We start from the raw sequence: 16,072 nt of genomic DNA, 5'->3' as shown, positions 1-16,072 counted from the left end.
AAAATATTAAAGCCATTGTTGATTTAGGGTTGTTAATGAAGAATTAGATTTTTACTAGATTGATACCAAGGCATTGTATTGAGAATTCAAGGATATTGAAAAAAATCAGAGGAGTCTTTTCACTGTCAAAATTCAGGTTTGTTAACTCCCTGGGAATAGTAAATTTCTATGGAGAGAAATTCGTGCAAATTAATTTTTCTTGTGATGATATGGATAACTGAGAGTTTACTAAATAATGATTTTGGTTTGTTTAAGTTATGGCTGGTGTTTCTACCGTCTTAACTCTGGTAAAGCTGAGCAAAAAAGGATTTTGTGTGTGCAGTTTGTGAAGAGTTTTTGTCTTTCAGATGCATGACAAAACAGATTTTCACGAGGAGTTTGTTCATTACCTTAAATATGCTATGGTGGTCTATAAACGAGAACCAGCTGTGGAGAGAGTAATAGAATTTGCAGCCAAGTTTGTTACCTCATTTCACCAGTCAGATATGGAAGATGATGAGGAAGAGAAAGATGGTGGCATTTTAAATTTTTTGTTCACTTTTCTGTTAAAGGTATATGAAAACTAGAACTTTGGGGAAATATTGTAGACAATTTTACTATTTTAAAAGAGCCATAGGAGTTTGTATATTTTAGAGAATGAAATATCTGGTAATTGAGAAAATGTCTGAATGGATCTTCTTTTTGTAGGAAATATTAGAACTGTCATTAAGATTGAAAGGTGAACTTTTAAAATAACTCCAGCATTAAATTTTTAATGACCATTCTAAACCAGTTCTCACATACATTTGTTTTAAATGAGTTCTCTATTTTAGAAGTAAAGTAAGAATTCCTGAAAAGAGGAATACGCTCTTGTAATTTAGCAACTACTTTGGACTGTGTATGTTTTGAGATTTTGTATTATGTGTATGTAGTATACATATGGATCAAGGTAACAGTTTCTCTGCAAGGAATGAACTGTAACTTCTTAAATCCTAAACATACAGAATTCAAATGTTATGTCATTATTTAGTAATATTATGTGACTTGGAATAATTTTGATTTGTTTGTGTTTTAGTCTCATGAGGCAAACAGCAATGCAGTTAGATTTAGAGTGTGCCAGCTCATAAACAAGCTCTTGGGAAATATGCCAGAAAATGCCCAGATTGATGATGATTTGTTTGATGAAATTAATGAAGCCATGCTTATTAGATTGAAAGATAAAATTCCAAATGTAAGGATACAGGCAGTTCTTGCTCTTTCACGCCTTCAGGATCCCAAAGATGATGAATGCCCGGTGGTTAATGGTATGTATAGCTTCCTAAATCCTTTTTCAGTTTTGCTGACTTTGTTAAATTCTCAGCAGATGAATTTTCTTTCTTTCTTTTTCTTTTTTTAAATTGAAGTATAGTCGTTTACAATGTGTCTATTTCTGATATACAGCATAATGTCCCAATAATACAGGTGTGTGTGTGTGTGTGTGTGTATACACATACATACATGTATTTGTTTTCATATTCTTTTTCATTAAACTTTATTATTGAAAAATGTTCCAGTAATACACATATACATATAATTATTTTCATATTCTTTTTCATTAAAAGTTATTATTGAATACAGTTCTCTGTGCTATACGGAAGAAATTTGTTTTTTAATCTGTTTTCATATATAGTAGTTAACATCTGCAAATCTCAAACTCCCAAATTTATCTCTTCCCACCTTTTCTCCCAGTAACCATAAGATTGTTTACTATGTCTGTGAGTCTGTTTCTGTTTTGTAGATGAGTTCATTATTGTCTTCTTTTTTCTTTTTTTAGATTCCAAATATGAGTGATAAAACTATGGTTATTTTTCTTTCTCCTTCTGGCTTACTTCACTTTACTGGACCATCTTCAGGTCCATCCATGTTGCTGCAGATGGCATTATTTTATTCTTTTTTTACGGCTGAGTAGTATTCCATTGTATAAATATACCATAACTTTATCCAGTCATCTGTCAGTGGACATTTAGGTTGCTTCCATGTCTGAGCTATTGTATATAGTGTTGCTGTGAACATTGGGGTGCATGTATCTTTTCAAATTAAGTTTCCCTCTGGATATACACCCAGGAGTGGGATTGCTGATCATATGGTAACTCTATTTTTAGTTCTTTGAGGAATCTCTATACTGTTTTCCATAATGGCTGCACCAAACTACATTCCCACCAACAGTGTAGGAGGGTTCTCTTTCCTCCATACCCTCTCCACCATTTATAGTTTTTGGACTTTTGAATGATGCTGTTCCGACAGGTGTGAGGTGATACCTCATTGTAGTTTTGATTTGAATTTCTCTGATAATTAGCAATATTGAGCAGTTTTACATGTGCCCATTGGTCATTTATATGTCTTCATTGGAGAATTGCTTATTTAGGTCTTCTGCCCATTTTTGAACTGGGTTGGGTGTTTTTTTTTGTTATTAAGTAGTATGAGCTGTTTATATATTCTGGAAATTAAACCTTTGTCAGTTGCATCATTTGCAAATATTTTTTACCATTCTGTAGGTTGTTGTTTTGGTTATGGTTTCCTTTGCTGTGCAAAAGCTTATAAGTTATTTAGGTCCCATTTGTTTATTTTTGCTTTTATTTCTATTGACTTGGTAGACTGCCCTAGGAGAACTTTGCTAAGATTTATGTCAGAATGTTTTGCTTATGTTTCCTTCTGGGACGTTTATAGTGTCTTGTCTTATATTCTCTTTAAGCCATTTCGAATTTATTTTTGTGTATGGTGTGAGGCAGTGTTCTAACTTCATTGATTTACATGCAGCTGTCCAGTTTTCCCAACACCACTTGCTGAAGAGACTGTCTTTTCTTCATTGTATATTCTTGATTCCTTTGTCAAAGATTAGTTGACGGTATGTCTGTGAGTTTATTTCTGGTCTCTCTGTTCTGTTCCATTGATTGATATGTCTGTTTTTGTGCCAATTTGCTGTTTTGATTACTGTGGCTCTGTAGTGTTATCTGAAGTCTGGGAGTGTTATTCCTCCATCTTCGTTCTTTTTCTTCAGTATTGCTTGGGCAATTCTGGGTCTTTTGTGATTCCATATAAATTTTAAGATTATTTGTTCTAGTTCTGTGAAAAATGTCATGGGTAATTTGATCGAGATCAAATCCGTGGGTTTACCTTGGGTAGTATGGCCATTTTAACAATACTGATTCTTACAATCCAAGGGCATGGGCTATCTTTTCATTTCTTTAAGTCACCTTTAATTTCCTTAATCAGTGTTTTGTAGTTCTTCTTACATAAGTCTTTCACGTCCTTGGTCACATTTATTCCCAAGTATTTTATTGTTTTGGATGTTATTTTAAAAGGGATTGTTTCTTTTACTTTGTTTTTGTGATACTTCGTTATTAGTATAAAGAAATGCAACTGATTTCTGTATGTTAATCTTGTATCCTGCTACCTTGCTGAGTTCTTTTTATCAGCTCTAGTAGTTTTTGTGTGAAGCTTTTAGAGTTTTCTGTGTATTGTATCATGTTATCCACATACAGTGACAATGTCACCTCTTCTCTTCCAGTTTGGATCCCTTTTATTTCTTTTTCTTGCTTGATTGCTGTGGCTAGGACTTCTAATACTATGTTGAATAGGTTGAATGGAAGTGGTGAGAGTGGGCATCCTTGTTTTGTTTCAGATTTTAGGGGGAAGGCTTTCAGCGTTTCACCGATGAGCAGTATGCTGGCTGTCGGTTTATTGTAAATAGCTTTTATTATGTTGAGATATTTTCCCTCCATACCCACTTTGGTAAGAGTGTCATAAATGGGTGTTGAATTTTACCAAATGCTTTTTCTGCATCTATTGAGATGACCATGTGATTTTTGTCCTTTCTTTTGTTGATATGGTGTATCACATTCATTGATTTGCATATGTTGAACCATCCTTGTGTCCCTGGAATGAATCCAGCGTGATCATGGTATATGATCTTTTTTATGTGTTGCTAATATTTTGTTGAAGATTTTTGCATCTAAGTTCATCAGTAATATTGGCCTGTAATTTTCTTTTTTGATTGTGTCTTTGTCTGGGTTTGATATTAGGGTGATGGTGGCTTCATAGAATGAGTTTGGGAGTGTTCCCTCCTTTTCAATCTTTGGGAAGTTTGAGAAGGATTGGTATGAATTCTTCTTTGTATGTTTGGTAGAATTCCCTAGTGAAGCCATCTGGTCCTGGACTTTTTTTTTTAGGGAGGTTTTTTTTTTATCACTGGTTCTCTTTCATTTCTAGTGATCAGTCTGTTCAGGTGGTCAATTTCTTCTTGATCCAGTCTTGGTGGACTGTACGTTTCCAGAAACTTGTCCATTTCTTCTAGGTTGTCCAATTTGTTTCCATATTGTTATTCAGAGTATACTCTTATGATTTTTTTGTATTTCTGTTGTATTGGTTGTAATTTCTCCATTTTCCTTTCTTATTTTGTTTATTTGTGTCCTCTCTCTTTTCTTGGTGAGCCTGGCCAGAGGTTTGTCGATTTTGTTTACCCTTTCAAAAAACCAGATCTTAGTTTGGGTTTTTTAAAAATTATTTTTAAAAATCTCTATTTTATTTATTTCCTCCCTGATATTTATTATTTCTTTCCTTCTGCTAATTTTAAGTTTTGCTTAATCTTCTTCTTCTAATTCTTTTAGGGGGTAGGTTTGATTGTTTATTTGAGAGTGTTCTTATTTTCTGAGGAAGGGCTGTATCGCTGTGAACTTCCCTTTTAGGACTGCTTTTGCTGCATCCCATAGGTTTTGTGTGGTTGTGTTTTCATTGTTGTTTGTCTCAAAGTATTTTTAAATTTCTTATTTGATTTCATCTTTGACCCATTGCTTTTTTAGTAGCATGTTGTTTAGTCTCCAGGTGGTGGTTCTTTTCCCTCATTTGTTTTTCTGTGGTTGATTTCTAGTTTCATTCCGTTGTGGTCAGAAAAGATGCTTGACGTAATTTCTGTCCTCCTAAATTTGTTGAGGCTTCTTTTGTGCCCAAGTATGTGGTCTATCCTAGACAGTATTTCATGTGCATTTGAACAGAATATATATTCTGTTTTTTGGGGGATGTAATGTCCAAAAAATATCAACTAAATCCAACTTTTCTATTGTGTCATTTAGTTTCTCCATTGCCTTACGGTTTTTTTGTCTGAAAGATCTGTCCAGTGATGTTAATGAGGTGTTAAAGTCTCCTACTATGATTGTGTTCCCATCAATTTCTCCCTTTATGTCTGTTAGTATTTGCTTAATGTATTTAGGTGCTACTATATTGGGTGCATATATGTTAACGAATGTAATATCTTCATCTTGTATTGCTCCTTTAATCATTATATAGTGTCCTTCTTTATCCTTCTTCCTGACCTTTGTTTTAAAGTCTATTTTGTCCGAAATCAGTATTGCTACTCTTGCTTTCTTGTTTCCATTTACATGAAATATCTTTTTCCATTCTCTCACTTTCAATCTATGTGCACCCTTCTCCCTAAAATGGATCTCTTGTATGCAGCATATTGTAGATTCTTGTTTTATTATCCAATCTGCCACTCTGTGTCTTTTGATTGGCGCATTTAGTCCATTGACATTTACAGTAATTATTGATAGATGTGTGTTTTTGCCATTTTGAACTTGTTTTCCAGTTGATTTGATTATTTCCTCTTTTCTTCCTTTCTTTTTTTCTTTTTCTTTTTGTTGTTTGATAATTTTCTTTTGTATTATCTTGGTTTCTGTTTGGTTTTTGTGACTCTATTGTATGCTTTTGATTTGTGGTTACACTGTTTTTCAAGTATATTAACCCATCTGCTTGCTTTCAACTGATAGTCATATAAGCTCAGACATATCCTAAAAAGAATTTTAAAAAAATCTATTTTCTTGCTCCCCTCTCCCACCTTTTACGATTTTGATGTCCTCTTTTACATCTTCATGTTTATTCTCTTACAGCTCATTGTAGTTATTGCATCTCCAGTTGTGGTTTTCTCCTTTCTGTAGCTTCTCACTTCTTTTCTTTTTAGAATAGAGCTTTCAATGTTTCTTTTAGGATAGGTTTAGTAATGCTGAATTCTTTTACGTTTTGCTTGTCTGTAAAATTCTTTGTCATTCTGTTCTAAGGTTTACTCTTGCTGGATAAAGAATCCTAGATTTTCTCATTCAGAACTTCGAATGTGTCTTGTCACTCCCTTCTGGCCTGCAATGTTTCTGTTGAGAAATCAGCTGAAAGCCTTATAGGGGGATCCCTTTTAACTAATCATTTCTTTAACTTTGGTCATCTTAATTATAATATATCTTGGTGTAGGTCTATGTGGATTCTTCTTGTTTGGGACCTTCTGTGCTTCCTGTGCTTGGATATCTGATTCCTTCTTTAGGTTTGGGAAATTTTCAGTCATGGTTTCTTCAAATACCTTTTCAACTTTCAATTCCCTTTCCTCTTCTCCTTCTGGGACTCCTGTTATGCATGCTTTATGTTATCCTATAGGTGCCTTATATTGCTTTCAGATTCTTGCTTGCTTTTCTGCCTACTGTTCTCATTGTGTTATTTCTGTTATCCTGTCTTCTAAGTCACTTATTCATCCCTCTCATGCAGGGAACATAAAAGCTGGTGGCAGACATTCCAGGAGTGTTCATGTACATGAGCTTTTCTGGAGGCTTACATCTTGATTAAATCATCAGCACCAAAACCTAGCCCCACCTAACAGCCTGTAGGCTTAAGGGTTGGGAAGCCTCAGGCCAAACAACATACTGGGTGGAAACACAGCCCCACCTATCAGCCGACTTCCTGAGCCACAGGCACCTCTAGACACAACCCTAGATAAGGCCCTACCCACCAGAGGACCAGGACCATGCTTTACCCAGCAGGGGGCAGGCACCAACTCCTCCTTCCAGGAAACCTGCATAAGCCTCTAGTCCAGCCTCATCCACCAGGGGACAGATTCCAGAAATAATAAAACAACAATCCCAAAGCACCTGGAAAGAATCCACAAACACAGGCCAGACTATAAACACTGGAACTGGCTGGGCCCCGGCCCTTGGGTGACAAGAGAGGAGTGTACTGGTGGGATGCATACAATGTCTCCCAGAGAGGGCCACCTCTGTAAGGTCGAGAAACATAACTAACCTACCTAAAAATACAAATAGAAAGACAATATGAGGTGGCAGAGGAATAGCTCCCAGCCAAGGCATAAGATAAAACCCCAGAAAGAGAAATAAGTGATGAGGAGATAGGCAATTTATCTGAGAAAGAGTTCAGAGTAATAATGGTGAAGATGTTCAGAGAACTCATGAGGAGTAATTAAGAATTAAGTTTTTAGCAAAGAGTTGGAAAGTATAAAGAATACCCAAACAGAGTTGAAGAATAAAATCACTGAAATGAATAATGCACTAGAAGGAACCAAGAATAGACTAAGTGAGGCAGAAGAGCAGATCAGTGAGCTAGAAGACAGATTAGTGGACATCGTTACTGCAGAACAGAAAGAAAGAAAAAAGAATGAAAAGAAATGAGGATAGTTTAAGAGAACTCTGAGACGACATGAAGTGCTCCAATATTCACATTATAGGGGTCCCAGAATGAAAAGAGAGAGAGAAAGGACCTGAGAAAACTTTTGAAGAGATAATATCCAAAAACTCCCCCAGCTTGGGAAATGAAACAGTCACCTAAGTCCATGAAGTAAGAGTTCCACACAGGATCAACCCAAAGAGGAACACACCAAGGCAAATAGTAATCAAATTGACAAAAATTAAGGAGAAAATATTAACAAGAGAAAAGCAACAAATAACATATAAGGGAATTCTCATAAGGTTATCAGCTGATTTTTCAGCAGAAATGCTACAGGCCAGAAGGGAGTGGCACAATATATTTAAAGTGATGAAAGAAGAAAACTTACAACCAAGAATACTTTATCCATCAAGGCTCTCAGTCAGATTTGATGAAGAAATCAAAAGCTTTACAGGTAAACAAAAACGAAAGGAATTCAGCACCACCAAATCACCTTTACAACAAATGTTAAAGGATCTTCTCTAGTCATCAAACCATAAGAAAAGAGAACAAGAAGAAGAATAAGAGACAAAAAAAGACCTACAAAAGATTGCTTTGGCAATTTGGGGTCTTTTATGGTTCCATATAAATTTTGGAATTGTTTGTTCTAGTTCTGTGAATAATCTCTGTTTTCACATGGGTTGCATTGGATCTGTAGATTTCTTTGGATAGTATGGCTATTTTGACAATGTGTATTTTTCCAATCCAAGAGCACAAAATATCTTTCTATTTCTTTGTTTCATCTTCAGTTTCCTTCATAAGTGTTTTACAGTTTTCAGAGTATAAAAATATCCTTGGTTAAGTTTATTTTTAGGTGTTTTGCTTTTTTTGATGCAATGGAAATGTTTATGCCAGTTATAAAATACTGGTTTTTGAAGTAAAAAAAAAAAAAGTCAATGAAGGGCTGCAAATGGCAAAATATCCTTCTTTTTTATGGGTGAGTTGTATTCCATTTCATGTATGTGCTACATCTTATTTATCTATTAATCTATTGATGTGCAATTAGGATCCTTCCATATCTTGGCAATTATAAATAATGTTGCTGTTAATAGTGAGGTGAATGTGTCTTTTTGAATGAATGCCTTTGTTTTTCTGGAATATATGCCCAGGGGTGGAAATGCTGGGCCATATGGTAGTTCTGTTTTTAGGTTTCCAAGAAACCTCCATATTCTTTTCTATAGTTGCTGCACCAATTTACATTCCCACCAACTGTGTACAAGGGTTCCCTTTTCTTCATGTCCTTGCTAACATTTGTTATTTGTGTTCTTTATGATGATGGCCATTCTGACAGGTGTGAGATGATATTTCATTGTGATCTTGATTTGTATCTCCCTGATATTAGTAATGTTGTGCAGATTCTCATGTTCCTTTTGGCCATCTGCATTTTCTCTTTTGGATAAATGTCTGTTCAGTTCTGCACATATTTTAACTGGGTTGATTGGTTGTTTGCTTTTTACTTGAAGTACAGTTGATTTGAAATGTTGTATTAGTTTTTGGTGTACAGCGTGGATGGACTTGGAAGGCATTATGCTAAGTGAAGTAAGTCAGACAGAGAAAGACAAATACTGTAACATAGCACTTCATATGGAATCTAAAAAAAAAATTCAATAAACTAGTGAATATAACAAAAGAAACAGACTCACAGATGTAGAGAAGGAACTAGTGGTTACCAGTGGGGGCAGGTAAGAGGGAGGGGCAAGATGGAGGTGGAGGATTAAGAGGTACAAACTGCCAGGTATAAAATAAGCTACAAGGACGTATTGTACAACAGGGGAATATAGCCAATATTTTATAATAACTACAAATGGAGTGTGACCTTTAAAAATTGTGAATAACTATATTGTGTACCTGTAATGTATAATATTATACGTTGGCTATACGTCAATTTAAAAAATGTGACATTGTAAAATAAATACATAAATTAAAAAATAAGTAAATAAAGCCATATCAGTTTAAAATAAACTACCGGCCATACTAGACTTCTGTCTAAATCTTGAAGAAGAGACATAATCTTAACGGTGAATTTTCCATGATCTTTAGAGCTATTTGTTTTCAGTTTTAGCCTTCATGCCCAGGCCATTGACTAATTTCTCATTCTGTCGTTTTTAAGAGAAGCTGGCAGAAAAAATCTTCAGCTAAAATTAAATGTGTAAGACTAAAAAATTGTATTTTTTATTGATTAAAAATAAATATTGTTAAGTATAAAAATGTGGTCTATATTGTGACTGGGTAAATAAATAATATTTTATTAATATACTGAAATATATTGCTCTATTTTTTAGCATATGCTACTTTGATTGAAAATGATTCAAATCCAGAAGTTAGGCGGGCAGTGTTATCATGTATTGCTCCATCAGCAAAGACTTTGCCCAAAATTGTAGGGCGCACCAAGGATGTGAAAGAGGCTGTCAGAAAGCTGGCTTATCAGGTAAATAAGTCCAATATCTTGTGTAGGCATTTTCTTAAACGGCAAGAAGCCATATTCTTAAAATACTTCTGAAAAATATTTGGCACATAATAATGATTTCTTCACTTGAGATTTTTATGCACAGAGAGTATAGGTAATTTAGATAGAATTTTATTGTGTTAATGTGTTACTAGATACTGACTTTTTTTGGAGAGTCTTGATAATTTTCTTAAGGATATATTATTAGTTATAAAATACATAAACTATTTTGAGTTTAATGGCCATTTTTAAAATTATTAATATTTCTTCAAGGTATTAGCTGAAAAAGTTCACATGAGAGCTATGTCCATTGCTCAGAGAGTAATGCTCCTTCAACAAGGTCTTAATGACAGATCAGGTAAGTTAGACATCTTTATACATAAAGCTTTAGTAGATTTTGAGGTCAGACCTAAAAGGTTTAGAAAAGAGTGATGTAAATTAGATCAGGTAAGCGTGTCTTTCCCACAGGCTGTCAAAGTCTATCTTGGTATGTTGTATAGAATACATTTCCTAGGGTTAAAAATCTTGATACTTAGAAGCAGCAGAGTTAGTATTTTTCTGTTTTACATATGGAGAAACTATAGTTTAAGGCTATAAAAAATAACTTAAGTCAGAAATAGGATAGGATCTCTTTTTCAGCCCTCTCTCTTCCTTTAAAAAAAATGCCGTCTTTTAAAATACATCCCCTTTTAAAAAAACATCCCCTTTGTGTATATCCGGATACCAGTGTGTCTGCATCTGAAACAATTAGGAATGGTCAGACTAGTATAATTTTCCGATTCTTTTTTTCCTTTTTCTCCCTGTGACAGCTAGGGAATCTGCTTATAGCAATGATGAAGAATATATTTTAAATTTCCAGACCCCATGAGAATGCTAAGATGGCTTAATATTGCTATAGCAATAGTTTGCAAATATTCTCGGAGAACTAATGACCAGGATGACTTTAAAAAACTAAGAATAACATTTGTTCAGTGACTTATGCTTGTATGATTCACTACTGCAAATAGCAATCATGTGTAATAAATTGATGAACTCAGGCAACAAGTGAAATATTAGGTATTACATATAGTCTGGAATCAAACCTGCAGCCCAGTAAACCCAGGGGAGAAGGAATGCAAAAATATTTGTGTAGGCTGTGGTAGTGGTTGGGTATTTCATTCTGACCTTTTCTACTTTCATTTGAAAGTAAGCATCTTAGTGACTTTTGTAGTATCATTGTATTTTATTTTTTCCTTTAGTGTGCTTTGTTTTGCCTCTGTCTCTTCCCATTTTTATAGTACATGTTGACTTAATGTTAACATTGATCTGATAAAAAGTTAATTAAAACTGACAAAATATAGGAATGGAAGCTGGAGGGAGATCGTTCACCCGTGTTTCAAATGACTTAACAGATGCTGTGAAACAAGCAATGCAGAAACATCTTCTCCAAGGCTGGTTACGTTTTACTGAAGGAAATATATTAGAGTTGCTTCATCGGTTGGATGTGGAAAATTCTTCTGAAGTGGCCGTCTCTGTTCTCAATGCCTTATTTTCAGTAACTTCTCTTAATGAACTTGCAGAAATCTGTAAAAATAATGATGGCAGGTATATGTAGTATTCATTATTTGAAATGTGATGCTGATGAACTTCTGCAATTAAAATTAATCCCCTTCCCCATCACTTAAGATTGTATTAATATCTTCTATCTCCACCTCTTTTTTTTTTTTTTTAATTCTGGTAGATGTCTTTTTTCTCTATTTTTCCTCCTTATGTAAGAACTCACTACTTTATCATAGACTAGTTTAGCGGCGTATTTTGTTTTGTTTTGTTATGTTGATTTTTGCATTAGCTTACCATGGAAAATCCAACAGCTTGCATCTCTATGCTTGCTCATTTGATTTCTTCTGGTCTAAATATTTTCATTCTTTTTTGTGTGAATTTGTGACTTTGAATTTAAAAAGATAGCAGTTATAAATCAAGTCTGTTTCTTATTTCCATTTTTCTACTCAGTTCAAATTTTTACTGGATATTAAGTTATCTTTCATTCTCTCCCTTTTAAATGAAGGAAATTGATTCCATTGGAAAGATTAACTCCTGAAATTGCTTTGTATTGGCGTGTCCTTTGTGAGTATTTGAAATCAAAAGGAGATGAAGGTGAAGAATATTTAGAACAGATTTTGCCAGAGCCTGTAGTGTACGCAGAGTATTTACTGAGGTAAAAATTTTTCCTTTGGTTTGGACTGTACTTGTGTTGTTGTATGTGTCAACTTCCCAGCCCCCTCCCTCAAAGCCACGCTTGACTGAGAATAAGTTAAAATCTACTTTTTTTGGACGAGAAGGAATAGGCATGCACATTGAGTCTTTCTGAAGAATATCCTGTGCTAGTCAGTACATTGAAAGAGCAAAGTCAATATGTTTTGGGACATTTTCTTAAAAGTGTGAACATTTCTCCATAAAGTTGATAATGATGATGACAAACTTTTTCTAAGTGCCAGATAGTAAATATTTTAGAGTCTTTGGGCCATCCTGTCTCTGTCACAGTGACTCAACTCTGCCGTGGTAGGGCAAAGGAGGCAAAGAAAATAAGTAATGTATAAGTGTGACTGTTTTCTGATAAAACTTTCATCAACTTTTTTTATGGACAGAAATTAGAATTTCATGTAATATTCACATTGTATATATTTTTACATATGTATTTTAACTACTGTTTAAAGATGTAAAAATCTTAGCTTGCAAGCTGAACAAAAATGGGCAGCAGACTGGATCTCTGGTGCATGGGCCATAGTTATCCAGCTGATAAGGTGGATCTCTGTGGCTAGTTTTAGTATTAAGTAAAAGTATTACTATTTGGCTTTCTTTTTTAAAAAATGTTTTTTCAAAGTATCTTCTTCTTAAGTTATTTGAATTACTCTACTTTCTACTTTGTTAACTTTTAAATTATACGAGTAAAACATGACTGCTTTCTTGTCAAAATTCAAATACAAAATTACATAGAATAAAAATGTCAATTTCCTCTTTTATCTCTTGATTCCACAATCCCATTGATCCCTTTAGAGTTAACAACTAAACAATTTGGGGTATACACTTCCAACCTCTTTCTCTTCGCTTACACACACACAAGTGCATAATTTTTTAAATATAGCACATTATACATATTTTTAAATCTTTTTTCAACTACTGATAATCTGGCATCATTATATGTTGGTACATACAAATCTATCAGTCCATAACATATCACTCCATAGAATGGCAGTAACATTTAATTTACTCCGCTGTTGAAGGACATTTAAGGTGTTTTTAGTTTTCACTGATAAAAGTATGTTAAGCTTTCTTTACATTTTTTTTTGTACATTTGGGATTTTGTAGGGTTGATTCCCAGAAATGGGAAAGGTTATATATATATTTTATAGATATTGGTGTTTAGATTTTAAATTTCATGATTTTGATGCATCTTTTAAAAAGCCTTCTTTCATCTTACATGCATTATGGGCCTGAATTCTCTTTGTTTGAAATATAGTATTCTGCTTTTGCTTATAATGGTCCCACATACATGTTAGAGAACAAAGCTAAGAATGTGTTTGAATTTTGTATACAGAACACTGAATCCAGGAAAAACATCTCAAATGTGAGCCAATACAGAGACTTACAGCTCGAGCTCTAGACTTATAGCTCAAGCTCTTTCATTTGCACATCATGAAAAACATGTGCAGATCTACTAAATGTTTTAATGGTAATTATTTCAAGCTTTAATATTTAATTCATTATAATGCTCTTTGGGCCATGTTGAAATGTTTCCAAAAGGAATGAGTTTTGATGCAATGCTTAATAATATATATTTATATAAAAGTAATAAATGCTAATAGAAGTTGGAGAAAATACAAGAAAATATGAGGAAATGTTAAATATTAAAATAACATGGGGAGAGCATCTCCTCAAAGACTGCTTCACAGATTAATTCTTAGTGAAAACTGACATGTGGAGAACTTGGTTCCTCTGACTCATAAGAGGTCAGGCATTCTTATATTTCTTTTGTTACTTAATCTGTGAGTTTTGAAATAAGTAACTTAAATCAACTTTTTTTTTTCACTTATAAAAAGGAAAACTAAAGATTGTATTTTAATTATTATTGAAAGAATACCTAAGATATAGGATGATTTTCTTTTTGAAGCAATGTCACTAGATAGGATTAGTTTTCTCAGGCACAGAAACAATTAATTAATGGAAGTTTCTTGATCATCTCAAATACATTTTCAGGTGTTTTGTAGCAGGAAGAGTTAGTGACTTAGAACTCTTACCAATTTCCTATTAATTGAGGTGTTTACATAAAGAGAGAAATTGGGGATGCTTAATGAGGCTTATCAAATTTGAGTAAGAAAAAAGGACAGCAATACATTTTTTAGAAAGGTGCCTTAAATATAAATTCTTGGAGAGAGCTTTTAAAAAAGACTCCTGAGTGGTCTCTTCATTATCATGGCTATCTTTAAAAATGGTTGAAAAGAGATGATTTCATGGTAATTAAAATTGGTAGGTCCATTTTAAGTTATGTTTATGCAATTCAGAATTTGTAATCTATTAATGAAACAACTACTCTGAATTTATTTAAAAAAAAAACCCTTAGTCTTGATGCTATACATTGTGCTAAAGCTGGGATGGAGAAGTAGGGAGGGATTCAAAGATGAGTGAAGATTTTTTAGCTTGTCAGAAATTAGTACTCAATTTATTGAAATCAATTTATTGATTTCAGTAGTTATCATTTTTGTAGCTTTTGTTTAGTTTCTTGCTAGAATCCAAAGGGTAACTGATGCCCTTGAAGGTCCTGATATCATGACCAGAGGTTTATGAGCTTTTATTTACTCTTGGCTGTCATTTTATAAGATGAGTCAGTTTATTTATTTATCATACATAATTCTGCAGTATCTATAACTTAATTTTTTTGACATTTTAAAAATGACATTTTTTTGTCAGGATTATCATTTCATATATTATTTCCAACCTTAAGTCACCTAGTTGTATAGGTTTAAACTCTTAATTCTGCTTAAACTCTTAATTCTGCCTTTAGGTGGCATTTGTTGGTTCCATACAAAAAAGGAGACCTTCTGGTAGGCTCTTGAATGTTATCCAGGTGAGGGTGATAAAAGGCTGTAATTTGAGCAGTGATAGTAAAAATAAAAGGGTAGCTGATGGTTCTTGCTTAGTAGCACCTACACTAAAATAATAACAATACAGAGATTAGTAGGGCCCTTAAGTAAGGATAATACAAGTTCATGATGCTATCTGTATTTTTCTGACTTTTTTTGAAGGTCATTGTATTCATGGATTACTTAAGTAATTACTGTCACTACTATTTTCAACAAAAGAATGATGGTTAATTATAGGTGATCAGGAAAGACTAGCTCTTTCTGAATAATTGGATTTTTGGAGAAGAAATTTAGAACTTTATAATTGATAAAGAGTGACATTGGAGTAATTAGTTATTTTAAGAGACATAAATATGTACCTTTTGAAAATTTCCTAAAGGAAATTTGAATCTTTAATGGAAATATAGTTTCCAAATTCTTTTGAATCAAGCCATTAAGTTTGCAAAATTCATGACAATAGCATAGAACTTACTCTATAGACCAGATTAGTTTAACATGGTATAAATACCTACATTTTTGGACTGATAGGAGCAGAAAATCATCCTTTTCTGACTTAATGGGGAGCTGTTTAATGTTTCTTAACAGTTTCTACATTTTCTTAATTGTGCTTGTTTTAGTTATATTCAGAGCATTCCAGTTGTTACTGATGAACAGAGAGGTGATTTTTCCTATATTGGCAATTTGATGACAAAAGAATTCATAGGTCAGCAGTTGATTCTAATTATCAAGTCTTTGGATACCAGTGAAGAAGGAGGAAGGTACGTGTAAATGTTAACTCTTGTTCTAATTTGATTTTCTGTGTTGAAATATACTATTGTTGCAATATGATTAAATATATTTAACCTAGCTTTCTAAAGTGCTATATGAAGTTTTCTTTTTCCTCTTAGATAACAGGAATGTATAGATACATATAAAATATAGATTTATGGAGTATGTCAGAGGAAATACACCCTGTCCCTTTTTCTCTAAATATGAATGTATATGTATACATACCTATGGAAGTGAGTTTCTAATTCAATTT

At 33.5% G+C, this 16,072-nt stretch overlaps 1 protein-coding gene and 1 pseudogene across 2 annotated transcripts in view; both read left to right on the top strand.

Annotated features, from left to right (window-relative positions):
* Positions 1 to 16,072, top strand: part of NCAPG (non-SMC condensin I complex subunit G) — a 34,984-nt gene that overhangs the window by 899 nt on the left and 18,013 nt on the right. The window contains exons 2-8 of one of the 2 annotated variants that reach the window (XM_015242540.3): positions 348 to 551; positions 1,055 to 1,283; positions 9,771 to 9,916; positions 10,208 to 10,292; positions 11,326 to 11,518; positions 11,979 to 12,128; positions 15,669 to 15,809. In XM_015242540.3, coding sequence (XP_015098026.1) covers positions 348 to 551; positions 1,055 to 1,283; positions 9,771 to 9,916; positions 10,208 to 10,292; positions 11,326 to 11,518; positions 11,979 to 12,128; positions 15,669 to 15,809 — 1,148 coding nt within the window. The remainder of the gene's footprint in view (positions 1 to 347; positions 552 to 1,054; positions 1,284 to 9,770; positions 9,917 to 10,207; positions 10,293 to 11,325; positions 11,519 to 11,978; positions 12,129 to 15,668; positions 15,810 to 16,072) is intronic. The other variant, XM_015242541.3, reaches the window with a different exon arrangement.
* LOC116276746 (U6 spliceosomal RNA) lies at positions 15,097 to 15,197 on the top strand (annotated as a pseudogene).

Source organism: Vicugna pacos, chromosome 2 (assembly GCF_048564905.1).
Source record: "Vicugna pacos chromosome 2, VicPac4, whole genome shotgun sequence".
Classification (NCBI taxonomy): Eukaryota; Metazoa; Chordata; class Mammalia; order Artiodactyla; family Camelidae; genus Vicugna; species Vicugna pacos.
The sequence above is the reverse complement of the archived record's forward strand: the minus strand, read 5'-3'. Positions and strand labels throughout refer to the sequence as shown.